The sequence below is a fragment of the Amblyomma mixtum genome, chromosome 10 (genome assembly GCF_055824585.1).
Source record: "Amblyomma mixtum isolate Tamu chromosome 10, ASM5582458v1, whole genome shotgun sequence".
Classification (NCBI taxonomy): Eukaryota; Metazoa; Arthropoda; class Arachnida; order Ixodida; family Ixodidae; genus Amblyomma; species Amblyomma mixtum.
In genome coordinates, this window is record NC_143021.1 from 37306169 (window position 1) to 37325373 (window position 19205).

General features: G+C 48.2%; 1 protein-coding gene across 1 annotated transcript; it reads right to left on the bottom strand.

The window, feature by feature from the left end:
- Window positions 1–13788: 13788 nt before the first annotated feature.
- LOC149325590 (uncharacterized) lies at window positions 13789–15756 on the bottom strand. Its single transcript, XM_089564346.1, has 2 exons — window positions 15570–15756; window positions 13789–14426 (listed from the first exon to the last, which is right to left on the bottom strand). Exons 1-2 carry the CDS (start codon window positions 15754–15756, stop codon window positions 13789–13791), a joined length of 825 nt encoding a protein of 274 aa, XP_089420472.1.
- Window positions 15757–19205: the final 3449 nt, after the last annotated feature.

A 19205-nucleotide genomic window follows, 5' to 3' on the forward strand; every position in this document is an offset into this window, starting at 1 on the left:
CTGGTGGTCCTCGCACAGCTGCCGCCTCATCTCTCCAACCGGGCATCCTTGTTTACGCAGTGGAGCGGTGGTCGCTAGCAGCGCGCAGTGTCTTTCTGTATGTGCCAAACCGACTGCTGATATGTTCTGCCGAGCTAGTAGCGTGTTTCACCAGGCATCGGGTCCAGGAACACCGCCGTTGTGCCGATGGAGGTAGGAACGTGGGCTGGAGCCGGAGACAGGGAATAGGAGGAGCAAAGGAGAACTATATTCACATATTTACAACATTATTTACAAACATCAACAATAATAATAATAATAATAATGCCTTTATTTTTCATCACAAGGATGAGGGAGGCAGAGAGAAAAAGCTAGGGGTGTAGCTTGACGAGCTCTCGCCTCCCCAAAAATAGATATAAGTTGTACAGGGAAAATATGCAGACAACATAACAGCATACCGGCAAAACTTAAAAAAAAAAAGAAAGAAAAAAAAACAAAGTAAAAACTGAGAAGAGTCTCAGGGAATCGCTGCTCGACGAACTAGTCGAGCGCTTTAAATAGCCTCTCCCGTTTTCTTCCCGCCTATTTCGTCCAATCGTAGGGACATCGTTTTGGGCGCCGCCTTTAAATGGAGCCAACGACGCTGATTGGCTGGCTTTGCCATCTTGTCGAAATAGGGTTCTCATTAACGGCGCTCCCCTCTCCAGCGTCTTCCTCGGCTGAGTCACTCCCGAAGGTTAACTTCTCTAGTCCGCATACTCGGTCTCTGGATACAAAGCGACCGCAAAGCCACACACACCTTCAAGCTACTGTCCCACGCCACCCAGCAAATCGCCCGAATGATACGCCGGGTGGCCAGGAACAGAAAGTGCATGCGAGAAGAAGGCACAATAAGACTGGTGCAGGCGCTTGTCCTCAGCCGCATGTCTTACGGTCTTCCGTATCACGCTCTTCTCAGACAAGACTTCAAGAAGGCGGACGCGCTGATCCGCACGGCATACAAACACGCCCTCGGACTACCCCCGTATACGACCAACACCAAACTCGAAGCACTGGGACTTCACAACACCTTAGACGAAATCAGAGACTCTCTCCTCCTCGCACAGCGAGAGCGACTCCTTCGCACGGAAACCGGCAGGCAGATACTCATTAGAATCGGCTTCCCGGCCGATGTCCAAGTCATCGAGTAGACGGAAAACCTTTCACCCAAGTACCGCAATAGAGTCCACGTCAATCCACTACCCAAGAACATATCACGCTCGCACGACGAGGGCCGACGCAACGCTCGGATCGACTACTTAAAGCGCACAGTCGCCCGCAGCTCTATACTCTATACGTAGACGCCGCCCTACACAGAGACGCCACGCGCGCCACGGCAGTGGTGGTGGACTCGACATTTCAAGAAGTGGCCAGCGTTTCCCTGAGGCACTGCACGGTCACTGAAGCTGAAACGGGCGCGATAGCGCTCGCCGGCCAGTACGGAGATACGCACGGCAAAGAAGTGAAGATTGTGTCGGACTCCCAGGCGGCATGTCGACTACTTCTCGCAGGAAGAATCCCCAAAAAGTTCACCATATTTGCAACGACTTCCCCTGTACACAATTTCGAACTCCGACACGAAATCACATGGGCTCCGGGGCACTCGGGGCTCGAGGGAAACGAGGCCGCGGACCTGTCAGCTCGAGGGCACACCAACCGAGCGACAGACACCCCCGACCAGGACACCACCGCCCCCGAAATCCCCACTGCCTACAGTGCACGGCTCCAATACTTTAGAACGCTTCGCCAGCAATACCCCCCACCGCATAAAAGGCTAAATGCTCAGGAGGCGCGCGAATGGAGGCAACTCCAGACCGACACCTTTCCTAATCCATATAAGTACCACATTATTTTGCCGGGCCGTTACGAAGGCTCCTGCCCGTGGTGCGAAGAACATCCCACAACATACCACATTACAAGTGGGTGCGTTGGGCCAAAACCATTGGAACTAAAATTCCCTAGAACAATGGAGCAGTGGGAGGCCACTCTGCTCAGCTCGGACCTTGCCATTCAGCAACAGCTGATCAAACAAGCCCGGGCGGCAGCGATAGCCACTGGGGTCCTGAAATGAGGACACCACCCGTTCTGTAACCTTTCATTTTCTTACTTTCTTTTGCTTTTCTCAATAAATGTTTTCAACAACAACAACCCACAGTTGGACGCGCAGTTAACCAGACGCAGCCGCCAGCTGATGACCCTTCAAGAAGCTGGCCAGGGGGTCCATGTCTGTTCATGGAGACGCCCGAAGGCGAACACTGGCAGCGGTGCCACCCGCGATGTCGACAAAAGAGCGAAGCACGGATTATTGACAGCCAGTCGTCTCGGTGCGTGGTGACAGGCGTTGAGTGTTGTCTCCCTGGAGGTGGTACATGCATGGGTAAAACCCCTTAATCTAGCAGAACTTTTTGCTGGGCTAGTTGGTCAATTCTGACATTGGTGAAAACAGCGCGAAAGAAGAAGCCCGAAGGCGAAACGAGGAAGTGACAGGAAAGAGCGCTGACTGACAACTGAATTTATTGAGCGAAACTCGCGCAATATATAGGAAGGTTGGTTGGTTGGTTTATGGGGTTTAACGTCCCAAAGCGACTAAGGCTATGAGAGACGCCGTAGTGGAGGGCTCCGGAAATTTCGACCACATGGGGCTCTTTAACGTGCACTGACATCGCACAGTACACGGGCCTCGAATTTCTCCTCCAAAGAAATTCAGCCGCCGCGGCCGGGATCGAATATATAGGAAGGCAGTGGCAAAAATAGTCAGATGCAGTCAACGTCACATGGTGCAAACAGCCATAAAAGCGATAAAAACAAAACAGGGTGATAAAGCTAACAGTGAACTGAATCTCAAAAGGGATGGTAACAAAATGAAAACTACACTCAATGACTATACACAGTTAATGTCACATGGTGTAAAGAGCCATAAAAGCGATAAAAAACATAACAGGGTGAAAAGGCCTAGAATCTCAAGGGGATGGTAACAAAAAAAAATTAATGATGACAAAAACAGTTAATGTCACAAGGTGTAAAGAGCCATAAAAACCGATAAAACAACCATAGCAGGTAACAAGGGTAAAACCGATAAAAACTGACGAAATGGAATTGTGGAAAGAATAAAAACTAACTGAATGTAACAACGTATGACTAAAAACATGCACAGACCTTAACAATAAAACGATGAAACAGTGACACTCAACGATTGAAACACGCGTAGTCAACAATAAAAATTTAGCAATGTTGTTCCAAAAAGGCAAGTTCACTCCTGTACAATGATTTTGACGCGTCACTGACACATTCCAAGCCCTTTCTTTTTATAAAGAAAGCCTCCTTCAACTCCCGGGCTACGCTGTCTCTACTCCTATCAAGAACAGCAGTTTCGCGTAATCGAGGCATGCATTTACACTCTTTGCAATGAAGCGCTAGATTAGAGCCAGTGCCTTTTTCAAGTGAGCGCTCATGTTCCCTTAAACGTTCGTTCAGGCACCTTCCGGTTTGTCCAATATAAACTTTGTCGCATGTAAGCGGAATCTGGTAAATCACCCCTTCCCTACACCTGACGAATATGTTGGCATGCTTTACGCAACAGGTTTGCTGTCTTGGCTTTTCGTTATTTATCCTGTGACACAACGTAGCTAGCTTGCAAGGGGCAGAAAAGACTACGGGAATCTCATATTTATTTGCAACCTTTTTTCAAATTATGTGCTACCCGGGGGGAATACGGGATAACGGCTGGCCTCACCCTCCTATTGCTTTCCTGAGTAACGTTTTTCTTCTTGCCTTTAACTTTCTGAAGCAGAGCTTCAGTCACTGCCGAAATCACAGTCTGCGGAAAACCTGCCTGTAGTAACCGTGCGGTCTGCAGTTGGAAGCTCTCTTGCATGCAATGCTCGCATGATTTTGTTAGTGCAGATCCTAATCCTGATGTGGCTATGGCTCGTTTAACTGTTTTTGAGTGAGCTGACTCGTAGGACAACAGCTCTTTTTGACTTCGAGGCTTGTACATCCAACAGAATCTATCTCGTTCCAAGGAGAGTTCAAAGTCCAAAAACTGTAACTTGTTGTTTTGTGGAAATTCACAAGTGAATTCCAAACCATGGCTCAGTTCATTAAACGCATCTAGAATTTCATTTACAGTGGCTCTGTAAGCTGGTTCGTCTTGCTTGGCTAACACTACTAAAAAATCGTCGACATACCTGAAAACCTTTAAAACTTTGCTGTTGTCGAACCTATCGTCCAGATTTTTGTCAACTGCTGCGAGAAAAATATTACTCAAAACTGGCGCTACACAGGACCCTATACAAATTCCTTTCTTCTGTGTGTACACCTGATTGTCAAACTCGACCACAGTAGCACTAAGGTAGAATTCCAACAAAGAAAGAAAACTCTCCATTGAAACACCCGCTGAATTTTGAAACAACACACCTCTCTTTTCAATGCAAGACTCAACAGCTGAGAACAACTGTTTGTGTGGAATGGAATAGAAAAGGTCCTTGGCATCTACCGAAAACACACTTCCAATGCCTTTGGAGGATTGAAAGAAAGCAATAATTTCCGTCGAGTTTTTCGTACAGAAGGGATCATCAGCGACAAGCGAGTTTAAATGCCTTAACAGGTATTGGCTAATAAGCCTTTGATAAGTGTAGCGCTCACTAACAATACACCGGAACAGAACCTCCTCTTTATGGGCCTTTGCAGTAAAAACATGCTAAGAGTCTTTTCTTTGTACTTATAGCATTTGCCAACTGCTCCAGTTCCAAGTTCTTGCAGAGGGCGACAGCTCGCGATTTCACTTTACTCGGCTTGAGGCTCGTCTGAGTGAAGTTCTTTTCCACCGCACAGCGGGTCTTTTCTCCGTAGATTCTGGTGACTTTTAGTCTTTTCACCCTGTTATGTTTTTATCGCTTTTATGGCTCTTTAGACCATGTGACATTAACTGTGTATAGTCATTGAGTGTAGTTTTCATTTTGTTACCATCCCTTTTGAGATTCAGTTCACTGTTAGCTTTATCACCCTGTTTTGTTTTTATCGCTTTTATGGCTGTTTTCACCATGTGACGTTGACTACATCTGACTATCTTTGCCACTGCCTTCCTATATATTGCGCGAGTTTCGCTCAATAAATTCAGTTGTCAGTCAGCGCTCTTTCCTGTCACTTCCTCGTTTCGCCTTCAGGCTTCTTCTTTCGCGCTGTTTTCACCAATGTCAAAACCCCTTAAAGGGCCCCTGCCCACCCCCGGGCAGCAGACACTCTCTTTGAGTGAGTGCTCTTTTTGGTTAGCGCTCGTGTTGTCTCAGTGTGTCTCTCTTTGTCCCTTGTCTGTTTTTTTTTGCGCTGAATTCAATTTAACATGCTTCACCAACTAGCCCGGCAGCTTGCTCTCCTGAACTGCATTTCTAGTACAGCGGGCCCATCTTTTTGTGTGTCACCTGCTTCCCCTTCACGCATCGATCTTCTTGTTCAGCACATCGTCAGCACAACATGTCAAGCACGTCAGTTAGCCTTCTGCCTCCGGAAAGGGGTCACGCCAGACATTGTGAGTGCTCTTTTTGGTTAGCGCTCGTGTTGTCTCAGTGTGTCTCTCTTTGTCCCTTGTCTGTTTTTTTTTTTGCGCTGAATTCAATTTAACATGCTTCACCAACTAGCCCGGCAGCTTGCTCTCCTGAACTGCATTTCTAGTACAGCGGGCCCATCTTTTTGTGTGTCACCTGCTTCCCCTTCACGCATCGATCTTCTTGTTCAGCACATCGTCAGCACAACATGTCAAGCACGTCAGTTAGCCTTCTGCCTCCGGAAAGGGGTCACGCCAGACATTGTGAGTGCTCTTTTTGGTTAGCGCTCGTGTTGTCTCAGTGTGTCTCTCTTTGTCCCTTGTCTGTTTTTTTTTTGCGCTGAATTCAATTTAACATGCTTCACCAACTAGCCCGGCAGCTTGCTCTCCTGAACTGCATTTCTAGTACAGCGGGCCCATCTTTTTGTGTGTCACCTGCTTCCCCTTCACGCATCGATCTTCTTGTTCAGCACATCGTCAGCACAACATGTCAAGCACGTCAGTTAGCCTTCTGCCTCCGGAAAGGGGTCACGCCAGACATTGTGAGTGCTCTTTTTGGTTAGCGCTCGTGTTGTCTCAGTGTGTCTCTCTTTGTCCCTTGTCTGTTTTTTTTTTTGCGCTGAATTCAATTTAACATGCTTCACCAACTAGCCCGGCAGCTTGCTCTCCTGAACTGCTTTTCTAGTACAGCGGGCCCATCTTTTTGTGTGTCACCTGCTTCCCCTTCACGCATCGATCTTCTTGTTCAGCACATCGTCAGCACAACATGTCAAGCACGTCAGTTAGCCTTCTGCCTCCGGAAAGGGGTCACGCCAGACATTGTGAGTGCTCTTTTTGGTTAGCGCTCGTGTTGTCTCAGTGTGTCTCTCTTTGTCCCTTGTCTGTTTTTTTTTGCGCTGAATTCAATTTAACATGCTTCACCAACTAGCCCGGCAGATTGCTCTCCTGAACTGCATTTCTAGTACAGCGGGCCCATCTTTTTGTGTGTCACCTGCTTCCCCTTCACGCATCGATCTTCTTGTTCAGCACATCGTCAGCACAACATGTCAAGCACGTCAGTTAGCCTTCTGCCTCCGGAAAGGGGTCACGCCAGACATTGTGAGTGCTCTTTTTGGTTAGCGCTCGTGTTGTCTCAGTGTGTCTCTCTTTGTCCCTTGTCTGTTTTTTTTTGCGCTGAATTCAATTTAACATGCTTCACCAACTAGCCCGGCAGATTGCTCTCCTGAACTGCATTTCTAGTACAGCGGGCCCATCTTTTTGTGTGTCACCTGCTTCCCCTTCACGCATCGATCTTCTTGTTCAGCACATCGTCAGCACAACATGTCAAGCACGTCAGTTAGCCTTCTGCCTCCGGAAAGGGGTCACGCCAGACATTGTGAGTGCTCTTTTTGGTTAGCGCTCGTGTTGTCTCAGTGTGTCTCTCTTTGTCCCTTGTCTGTTTTTTTTTGCGCTGAATTCAATTTAACATGCTTCACCAACTAGCCCGGCAGATTGCTCTCCTGAACTGCATTTCTAGTACAGCGGGCCCATCTTTTTGTGTGTCACCTGCTTCCCCTTCACGCATCGATCTTCTTGTTCAGCACATCGTCAGCACAACATGTCAAGCACGTCAGTTAGCCTTCTGCCTCCGGAAAGGGGTCACGCCAGACATTGTGAGTGCTCTTTTTGGTTAGCGCTCGTGTTGTCTCAGTGTGTCTCTCTTTGTCCCTTGTCTGTTTTTTTTTTTTTTTTTTTTGCGCTGAATTCAATTTAACATGCTTCACCAACTAGCCCGGCAGCTTGCTCTCCTGAACTGCATTTCTAGTACAGCGGGCCCATCTTTTTGTGTGTCACCTGCTTCCCCTTCACGCATCGATCTTCTTGTTCAGCACATCGTCAGCACAACATGTCAAGCACGTCAGTTAGCCTTCTGCCTCCGGAAAGGGGTCACGCCAGACATTGTGAGTGCTCTTTTTGGTTAGCGCTCGTGTTGTCTCAGTGTGTCTCTTTTTGTCCCTTGTCTGTTTTTTTTTTTTTTTTTGCGCTGAATTCAATTTAACATGCTTCACCAACTAGCCCGGCAGCTTGCTCTCCTGAACTGCATTTCTAGTACAGCGGGCCCATCTTTTTGTGTGTCACCTGCTTCCCCTTCACGCATCGATCTTCTTGTTCAGCACATCGTCAGCACAACATGTCAAGCACGTCAGTTAGCCTTCTGCCTCCGGAAAGGGGTCACGCCAGACATTGTGAGTGCTCTTTTTGGTTAGCGCTCGTGTTGTCTCAGTGTGTCTCTCTTTGTCCCTTGTCTGTTTTTTTTTTTTTTTTGCGCTGAATTCAATTTAACATGCTTCACCAACTAGCCCGGCAGCTTGCTCTCCTGAACTCTCTACCTCTTTGAGCGAGCCTCCTCTCCTTCCATTCCCTCCTCGAAATTCTTCTCTCCCGCTCCTCGTCGAGTAGGCTCGGCAAGGCAAAATCACCCCTTCCTTCTCCGACGTAAGCCGGAGGAGTGATGTCTGTGGAGTGCGTCACAGGGTACGTCATGGCCCCGCCTTCAATAGAATTCTTTTCTTGGTTTTTGCTGCTGGGTCTGTTCGAGGGGAGGGGGGGGGCGCTGCGGGCGCGCACACTGAACGATCGAGAGGCGCGATCGGCTCGACCACCTAGACTTGTTAGCGAGCGCATCCTTTCATATATCTGTTTGTCATTCCCAGTTAGCGAGCCACCTTTTCATTTTTTTTAGGCCTCCCCACCGCTTCACGAGCGGAGGGGCGGAAGTCGGTTCTGTTCGAAACACACGGCGAAGTGCGGACCCGGCAACCGCCCGTTTGCTTTTCTTCATGTGTGTTTGTGTTCTGTGTTTGTGTCTTTTCTCCGCTCCGAAGCCCATGTCGTTCATTGGAGTCAAGGCGTACGCAAGATGTATGAAGGATAAGCGGTGTCTGTGCGGAGCGGTCAAGTGGGCGAGCGAGAGAAAGGCTCTGCTGCACTACTGATTAAAACCTTGTTTTGGGGGGCTTGCATAGAAGAAAAAAAACAGAAGGGAGCGCGCACGCAGAGCGTCCCGTGACGTGATCACTGCGGGGGGGCGAACCAACTCCCTCAGTTTTACTATTTTTTTACTTTTTATGGCTAGGGTTCAAGGCTGTCGCCGCACGCTCCCTCCGCAGTTTTTTTTTTTTGTTCCTTCATGCGGGTTTGTAGGCATGAGCCAGGACAGAAGGCGCTGCGGAAAGCGTTGTGCAGACGACGCGACGCCAAGGCTACGCCCAACCTTCTCCCGTCAGTCAGAACGATGCACCAATGGAGTGCCTTTAGCGAAAGTAACCCCCATGACGTCAACGGGGTTCAGAGTAGTGGGGCGGGCCGTTTTTGTTGAAGGAAAGAACGAGCGGGCTTTGATTTGAATTTTCGCAGCCTTTCGGGGCGCGCATGGCTCTAGTATTTTGCAGAGGATATCTCCGATGCCTCATCTATGCAGTGGGCTTGTTTTTCAAAAATGTCCGGACCCTGGGCAGTGGCCCTTTAAGTCTGGAAAACGGGGTGGCAGTGACGCCGCAGTGGAAGAGAGGAGTCGTCTAGACTCAGTCTCCGCCGTCGTATCGGGCGCCACTGTTCTTTGCAGGTGTCGCATGGGAGCGCGTACTCGGAGGAGCACCACTGTAGCACAACCCCGCACTGCCCCTGGGAATCGCTTAAGTTGTGGGGTTTAAATTGGGGAGAGATAAATACGTTCTCCCCGCTTAACCGCGGCTGACACAGTTCAAAGCCGCGCGGACCCCACCCCGTGGTCGCGTACGCTACCGAGCGCACGACGACCACGGCGGGCCTTGCTCTACGGGAACAAAGGAACGACACACAGGCTGACACAAACAAGGCATTTATTGCTATAACAACAATAACGCCAGCTAGCAACAAAATACACTGGGGAATCGAGGATGTCCGACTCACCAGCACGGCTACGAGCGAACGTTCGCCCACGGTAGGGCAAAGGGATAAACTCCGAGGCCGAGCGGGACGGGCTCGGCGGGAGCAAGTTCCGACCAAGAGGCGCCCGTCGACGAAGAGCGGAGCTGCGCGCGGAAACGTCCACACGCTATCCTGTCCCAGGGAGAAGAGAGCCCGGCGGTCCCCGCGAGCGCGCAGCAAAACGCCATCCGTGGCGCTGGTGTCGCTACTACGCGAGCGCCCTCCCCTGTTAGTTAAAGTAACCAAAACTGAGAAGAGCGCGTTTCGGAGGAGCTAACTACAGGGAACTAGGGCGTTGAGGGAAAGCGAACGCAGGGGACGAAGGCGTCCCCACAAAGTGAAGACGACTGTGGCAGGAACACACAAATGGGGAGGGGGGGGTGGAGGGGAGGAGAGTCATAACAGTGCCCGCCTCGATTCACGCAAAGCAGCTGTCTTCCTGAGACACCATGAGCTCTGCCACTGGGACGTCTTCGAATGTCATGTTGCAGTGTGAATAAGATTCAGCTGCGCACGTGGCGGTTCACGTAGCACCGCCTGGATTTGTCAGATCATGAATGGCAGTTTACCCTCAAGACAAGAGCACACAACTGCTGTATCTTACCGGTGGCCTTATGGGGCCGAAACCATCATCGTCATCAGCCTTACTACACCATTGCAGGAAAGAGGCCAATTAATCCTGTCCTGTGCCAGCTGCAGCCAGCCTATACCCGTAAACTCCGTTTACGGGTATAGGCTCCGTTTTGAATTACTGTAACTCTGTTTGGGCAACCACCACGAAAACAAATGTGATAAAAATACAGGTTCTGTAGAAGAAAATGATCCGCTACATTGCAAACCTTCCTTATCTCTCTCCATCACGCAGTGCCTTTATTAATTATAAAATAATTCGTTTTGAACATATGTATGTTTTTCGCATTTTGAGATTTTTTTACCATTCTTCTCCTGCTTATAGAGATTTCCTCGTACATACTGCCCATTTAAGGACCGCTTCGAATCGAACCCACACCCGAAACACCGATCCCTGGTATATTCCATATTTTCGAAATAATTATAAACTTCAAACGCTTGAACACAATTTACCGACCACTCTTAACAAGTACAAAGTTTTGGCTAGTGTTAAACAAAGTGAGTTAAAAATGTATTTTGTTAATATATAGCCAGGTTGCATTTTATGTGCCTCTGTTTGTCTGCCGGTGCCATGTATGCACAATAAGTGTTTTGTTTTTATGCGAAGCATACTACTTTAGCTACCACTTCAGCCCTTCACCGTGGTTATGCGCCTCCAAATCACGTGATACATGACGTCACACCACGTGACACGATGACGTCACGACAGTGGACAAACGGGGGCCCACCTCGTGCCGTCGCTGTGGTTGTGCGCCTCTAAATCACGTGATACATGACGTCACACCACGTGACTTGATGACGTCACGACAGTGGAGAAACGGGGGCCCACCTCGCGCCGTCGCTGTGGTTGTGCGCCTCCAAATTACGCGACACGATGATGCCTTGCATTCTCCAGGCTTAACCAAGTTAAGCCTCATCCATTTTTTTTTGGCGGGGGGGTCCTCTCTTTGTTTTCGTGCGTCTGTAAACAGCCATTGTTTTCGTTGTATTGAATCAATATGTCACTTGCTTCGTTGTGTTTGTTTGTTCTAACCTATATATCTTTGTAAACCTTTTTTCGCGTTCTGTCGTGTACTGCCATTTGAGGTGCTTGGGCCCCGTCAAGCTGTGATAAAAGCTGCTTTTTAGCAGCTTTTAGCCCTCCCATCTTTCTAGGATGTAACTTATATTCTCGAAAAATAAAGCGAAACGAAATGAAATGAAACTTCATCTCATCCGCCCACCTAACTTCGGCCGCCCCCTGCTACGCTCGCCTTCTCTTGGAAGCCACTCACTTGCCATTAAGGACCAGCGGTTGCTTTGCCTTCGCACTACATGCCCTACCCAAGCCCATTTCTTCCTCTTGAGTTCGACTATAGGATGTCATTAACCCGCGTTTCCTCCCTCACCCATTCTGCCCGCTTCCGGTCTCTTAACGGCACACCTATCATCTTTCTTTTCGTAGCTCGCTGCGTTGTCCTTAACTTAAGCCGAACCCTTTTCTTTAGCCTCCATGTTTCTTCCTCATAGGTGAGTACCGGTAAGGTACGGCTGTTGTATGCTTTTCTCTTGAGGTATATCGGTAGACTGCCGTTCATGATCTGAGGGAACCTGCCATATGTGCTCCACCCCATTCTTATTTTTCTAGTTATTTTTCTCTCATGGTCAGGATCTGCGGCCACTACCTGCCCTATGCAGACTTTACTCCCTTAAATGTGAACTTCTGTTCCCTTGCGAGACTGTTCAACACTACTTCCGTTTTCTGCATGTTCATTTTTATCCCCAACGTTCTGCTCTGCCTGTCAACTCGCTGATCATGCTTTGCAGCTCATCTCCTGAGTGACCTAGCGAGGCAATGTTATCAGCGAATCGCAGAATACTTCGACAATCGGCCCCTGCCAGCACCCAAAGCGCAGATCCAAAGAAGAAAAGTACGCTCCATGCAGGCAGTCTAGCGCGTCATCGATACCAGGCAGGGAGCAGACGTCTTTACAAGTAAACTTGTTAGCCGGCGATAGTCTACGCAGAATCGAATGGAGCCATCCTTTTTCTTGACGCGCACGACCGGAGAAGCCCACGGGCTGTGAGAGGGCTGGATCACTCCACGGTATAGCATGTCGCTCACCTGTTCAGCAATGATGCCGCGCTCACCGGTGGAGACGCGGTAGGAGCCGAAGGGACCATGGGTCTCGACATGGTGGCCGGTTGCGCGATTCAACTTCGGAGTCGAAGCACGTTCGGAGCCGCTGAAGCAAGGCGACCAGCTGGACGCTGTGCAGAGGCGGCATCAACGGATTGGGAAAACCCCACAGGGTTGGCGGCTTCGATGAAAGGACGTGATGCGCTAGGGTCATCATGACAGGAGAAGCGTCGGCGGGAGTTCTCCTGCCTGTAAACGAGCGATGCAAGGCCTTCGCGCACGCGAAACGGCCCGATCCATTTCGGCGCCAACGAGGCCGCAAACTGTTGGCTACCGTCGCTGAGAAGGCGTTGGCGCCGAAGCACCAGATCACCCACTTCGCAGTGAACATCCCGGTTGTGCTGCACTTTCTGCTGCGCCTTGGCAGTGCTCAGGTTGCGCAGCTGCGTCGCGTATTCAGCCCATGCTGACGAAGCGACTGGCGTCCGTTAGAGAAGACGGCCCCATACCCAGTCGAGCGGTTAACGGTCGAGCATCAGCTTCTCTTATGCCAAGGGGAAAAAGTTCTGCCCGCTTGCTTGAGTGACCACCAGCAAATCTTGTTCCTGCTCGGTGCCAGGCTGTTAATGGGCTGCATGATGCCGGATGGTCGGCCGCCTCGGGCCTTCACGCTTTGGCACACATGGCACGAGCGGGCGTAGCGTATTACGTCGCTTTTCATACCAAGCCAGGCAGCAAAGCGACACGACTTATTCGGCCTTTTTTCGCACATGCTATTTTTCATTTTTTTTATTTATTTAAATATACTGTCAATCCCCAGAGGGATTGTAACAGGGATGGGTACAAGAAAAAAAGAAATTTTACAGTTATTGGTAACAAGGAATTATACCAGAGACAGAGCGGCACAATCGACTGGTCACATTATTACAGGACAAGAACCAACACAGAATACTTACTGTGCTTCAAAATACACATATAACAATGGTAAGTACACAGTTTATAAAATTAGGATCATAAAATACATGCAAGAATGAATCACCAAACACTGAAAGCAAAATGATCAATGTAATAACGACACAGATATCATAAAATAGTTTCACTCTGCGTTTGGCCACAATAGTGTTTCTTCTACAAGCTGGGTCAATCAATCAATCAATCACTTTATTTCAGCTTTTTTTTTTGCAAAAACTGAGGGCGGCAAGAAAAAAGCAGTCATTACGACCGCTTGACAAGCCTCGCCACCCCTACAAAGAGGCAGTTTGGTAGCGACTATGATGGTTACTTCATACACTGGTAACAACGCAAGGTACACGGAAGGACAAGGAATGTAAATATATGCATAAAAGGAAACATTTTTTTTTAAATATGTGCATAAAAAGAAACTTTTTTTTCTAAATACATGCATAAAAGGAAACTTTGTTTTCATTTTGCATGGACAAGTAATATTTCCGCACAACAGAATAAAGGTTTTACACAACATTTACGGTTCAGTGCAATAGAATTCTACACATGGGTACGCATACTGTGGGACCTAGCTTGCAAACACATTTCGAATAGCCGAGACAGACATGCTGAGCAACATGTCGTAAAAGGGCGTGTTCAAGTATTTGGGAAGAATGTATTTTAGTGTGAAAAAGCCATAGTTTGTTTTGCATCGTGGTAATGCATAGATGATACGCTGTCGTGTCATATACGGTGTCCGATGTGGTGTAAGTGTCACAATGCTAGAAAGAAATGTGTCGTCTTCGGCTATTATTTTTTTATAGAAGGATGCAAACCTGTAATCGAACATTCTTGTTACGGGTATCATTCTGTATTGCTGGTAGATAAGACGTGTCGGAGCATCATACGGTACATTAGAAATTACGCGAAGTATTCTTTTTTGCAGTACTAGAAGCTTCTGGATGTTAGATGCTGTGGTTTGTCCCCATACAAGGAAGCAATACGATACATAAGAATAAAAGAACGCATAGTACAGATTCAGCTTAGTTTTGCCGGGTAAAATATGTTTATTCAGCGAAATTATCCCAATATATCTGGAAAGGGATAGGCACACTTTGCTTACATGGGCGTCCCACGACATAGTAGCAGTAAATACCACTCCGAGTAATGTGAAGGTTTCCACGTACTCAATGGGGGCGTTGTCGAAATAGAGTGGTGGCACACTGCCTATATGCTGCCCCTTCGGATGGAATAATAAAGCTTTAGTTTTTAATTTGTTTATTTTTAATGAGTTCAAAGATGACCACTCAGATAATGATGACAAAACTGTATTTGCGGTGCTAGTTAGTTATTTGATGTCAGGTGAGGACAAAAACAGACTGGTGTCGTCAGCATATATGATGTATTTAACTAAGTTACTGATGTTGCATACGTCATTAATATATATGTTGAATAGGAGCGGCCCCAGAAGGCTGCCCTGGGGCACGCCGTTTGTTGTTGTTGTTGTTTATGGGGTTTAACGTCCCAAAGCGACTGAGTCTATGAGAGACGCCGTAGTGAAGGGCTTCGGAAATTTCGACCACCTGGGGTTCTTTAACGTGCACTGACATCGCACAGTACACGGGCCTCTAGAATTTCTCCTCCAAAAAAATTCCAGCTGCCGCGGCCGGGATCGAACCCGCGTCTTTCGGATCAGCAGCCGAGCACCATAGCCACTGAACCACCGCGGCGGCGCACGCCGTTTGTGATTGCTAACAAGTCCGAAGAGCAGTGATTTAAAGCAACATACTGGCGACGAGCACTGAAATACGATTGAGCCGCCGCGGTGGCTCAGCGGTTATGGTGCTCGGCTGCTGACCCGAAAGACGCGGGTTCGATCCCGGCCGCGGCGGTTGAATTTCTTTGGAGGGGAAATTCTAGAGGCCCGTGTACTGTGCGATGTCAGTGCACGTTAAAGAACCCCAGGTGGTCGAAATTTCCGAAGCCCTCCACTACGGCGTCTCTCATAGCCTTAGTCGCTTTGGGACGTTAAACCCCCTAAACCAAACCGAAATACGATTGAATGAGACAGAGGGCGTGGCCACGTATACCGTAGTGGTCGAGTTTTTTAAACAGAGTTTCGTGATTCAGTGTATCGAATGCTTTGCTAAAGTCTACAAAGACGCCTGAGGTGAGGTGTTGAGCTTCGAAGTTATTTAATATGTATTCTTTTTGATCAAGCAGAGCATGCTCAGTTGAGCGGGCACTTCACCGCTCGGAACTCGGTCATGATTTCGCCCCTTCTTACGCAGGCTTTTATTCTACTTTGCATCACCGCACCGCCTCCCTGCTTCAACAAACCCCCCGGATTCTTCGACTTCATCGACTTACCTTGGTACCCTTCCGCCACCGACCACGAAGAACTCGAAACCTGCCTTGCACCGCCGTTCCCGCCCCCTGTCAAGTATAACGCCTGGCAACCTGGTGGAACTATCAGCGCGGGAGATACGCATCGACTAGAAAAGACGCATCTGCTCTGGAGCCACTTGGGGCACTTCACCGCTCGGAACTCGGTCATGATTTCGCCCCTTCTTACGCAGGCTTTTATTCTACTTTGCATCACCGCACCGCCTCCCTGCTTCAACAAACCCCCCGGATTCTTCGACTTCATCGACTTACCTTGGTACCCTTCCGCCACCGACCACGAAGAACTCGAAACCTGCCTTGCACCGCCGTTCCCGCCCCCTGTCAAGTATAACGCCTGGCAACCTGGTGGAACTATCAGCGCGGGAGATACGCATCGACTAGAAAAGACGCATCTGCTCTGGAGCCACTTGGGGCACTTCACCGCTCGGAACTCGGTCATGATTTCGCCCCTTCTTACGCAGGCTTTTATTCTACTTTGCATCACCGCACCGCCTCCCTGCTTCAACAAACCCCCCGGATTCTTCGACTTCATCGACTTACCTTGGTACCCTTCCGCCACCGACCACGAAGAACTCGAAACCTGCCTTGCACCGCCGTTCCCGCCCCCTGTCAAGTATAACGCCTGGCAACCTGGTGGAACTATCAGCGCGGGAGATACGCATCGACTAGAAAAGACGCATCTGCTCTGGAGCCACTTGGGGCACTTCACCGCTCGGAACTCGGTCATGATTTCGCCCCTTCTTACGCAGGTTAGTTACCTGCCGTCCTCGGCATCCTTCCGTTCAAATGACCCGTTCTTACTCGCGGTGTCGTGAAATGCTTGATTGTGTTCGCCGGATGCTGCGCCTTTCATGTTTCCACTACTTTAATGCATTCCTTGCCTTTTTGATGCTCGTCCAGTCAGGTGATATTGAACTTAATCCTGGGCCCTCTGTATCATTAGAGTCTATTTCTGAAGCATTCGCTCGCCTCGAACAAACTCACGCCACAATAATTGCTGAGTTGTCAGCTATTCGCGGTGCCCAGTCTAACATACTAGAATCTGTGAATCATCTGTCTCTGCGTGTCGATGATTTGGAAAGAAATGTTAAGAACGATCACTCGAGTAGCCCCTGCCCACACAATAACACAAGCCAGAACAGTACTAAACTTTCGTTTGAAATCAAACAGCTCGCCGAAAAATGTGATGACGCGGAGAACCGCCTTCGAAGGTCGAACCTTATCTTTTTTGGAATTTCGGATGTAAAAGATGAAACGTGGGCGCGATCTGAAGAACATGTCGTTTCCTTCTGCAGCGAGAAACTGGGTGTGTCAATTGATCCTGCTGACATTGAGCGTGCGCACCGAATGGGACGTTACATGGAAGCAAAGAATCGCCCCATTATTGTAAAATTTGCGCGTTTTAAAACCAAATCAATAATTCTTTCAGCTACATCTCAGCTTAAAAACTCGGAGTTTAATGTTCGCGAAGATTATTCAGCCCGTGTTAGGTTGGCCCGGAAAAAACTTTTTGAGTATGCTCAGCAAACTAACGCTTCGTTCAAGATCCGTTTCAACAAGCTTGTTATTGGTAGCAAGCAGTACGTGTACAATGACACAACCGATTCTGTAACACAGCTGTCGTCGCCATAGCCATCATCACCACCTCCTTTCCGCCGTCTACGTGCCAGTCCTCATCAATCGTCATTAGCAAACAGAGATGCACGGGCTTCTAAGAAAATGACCCTATTATTGACAAATATCCGCAGTTACCTCCCAAAGAAAGAAGCAGTAGGATCCCTTCTTGAAGATAGCACTGCGGATATTGCTATTTTTACCGAATCTTGGCTGACTTCAGATATCGAGGACACAGAGCTTCTTTCCGAAACGAAATCTTTTATTGCTTACAGGCGCGACAGAGAGGGAAGAAGGGGTGGTGGTGTCCTTGTTCTCACGAAATCTGAATTGCATACATCTCCCGTCCATGTTAGTTCCTCCCACGAGATACTTTGCGTTAAACTATCCCTACCTACCTGTACAAATATTATTGTTGCATGTTATCGGGCTCCTAATTGCGACTCCTCCTTTCTTACCGACCTTCACTCCGTCCTACTCGATCTGCACTCCCGCTTTGTTCATGCCAACTTCCTACTTTGTGGAGACTTTAACTTTCCCGATATTGACTGGGAAACCTTGTCAGCACCCTCCGGTCCGTCGAACAATTTTATTGACTTAGTGCTCACGTTTAACTTTACCCAGACAGTTAAAGTGCCTACTCGTGGTGACAACGTTCTCGATCTTGTTCTCGCTTCTAAACCTGAGTTAATTGAGTCATTAACAAGCATCACCGGTCTAAGCGATCACGAGGTGCTTGTATTCAATTTTGCCGTTCCCATCCACACCAAGCAGCGCTCCTTAAAGTACATTCGCGACTACAGTAAAGCAGATTTTCGCGCTATTAACTTCGAGTTAGAAACTTTTTTCCACCTTTTCCACCAAGCCGCACCCTCTAAATCAGTAGAACAAAACTGGTTGCTCTACAAGAACAAAATCTTATCCCTTGTCGAAACACATGTCCCTCTTATCTGCATACGCGGTGACTGTAACAAGCCCTGGTATAGCAATGCCTTACGTCAGTTAGCAAACAAAAAGAAGCGCCTCTATCGTGCGGCCAAGCGTACGAATTCAGTTGAAAAATGGGAAATATATGGCAGGTGCCTACATGAATACATTACCTTACTACGGCGTTCTAAAAAGAAATTTTTTCACGAAGATCTTGGAAACATATTGCGCGTCAACCCGAAAAAATTCTGGAATCTGGTCACTCCTTGCAAAAACCGTACTCAAAACATTTCGTTGATTAACCAAGACGGCTTACATGTCCCTGAGAATGAGCGCGCAGATGTCATGAATTCATATTTTTCCTCCGTATTCACGCATGAACCTGCTCTCCATATTCCCTCAATACCTTCCACTAGTTTTTCCCAAATGCCACCAGCTTTTATAACCCATGAGGCATCACTAAACTCATCGACAACCTTAAAGTGTCAAGCGCCCCTGGGCCAGACAACATAACTGCAAAAATATTAAAGGGAACTGTGAGCATTTCTAGCCGTATTTTGCAAATTATTTTTCAGCAGTCGGTTTCAAATGGTGAAGTACCAAATGACTGGAAAACTAGTAAAGTAACTCCAGTATTTAAGGCAGGCAACCGATCCGACCCTTCTAACTACCGCCCAATTTCATTAACATCCATTCCATGCAAGCTACTGGAGCACATATTATATTCGCAGATCGCATCACACCTCGACAATAACGCTTTCTTTTATAAAAAACAGCACGGTTTTAGGTCAGGCCATTCTTGCGAGTCCCAGCTCTTCGAATTCACTACAGACCTTCACTTAAACTTAGATTCTTCTTTTCAAACCGACGTCATTTACCTGGATTTCTCCAAAGCCTTCGATCGCGTTCCACACCGGCGTTTAATGACAAAACTCTCCTGCCTCCACATCGACCCTTTAATCCTGTCATGGATCGACTGCTTTCTCCGCGACCGCTCACAATATACAGTAATAGGCAACCATAGATCGTCAAATACCACAGTCCTCTCTGGTGTCCCTC

Excerpts from the sequence above, each read along its gene's own strand:
- LOC149325590 (XM_089564346.1), bottom strand. The coding sequence starts at position 15,756 with ATGACCGAGTTCCGAGCGGTGAAGTGCCCCAAGTGGCTCCAGAGCAGA. Across the intron at positions 14,427-15,569 it reads GGTGGCGGAAGGGTACCAAG|GCAGTGTGCCACCACTCTAT; the intron begins GTAAGTCGATGA and ends GGCAGCATATAG.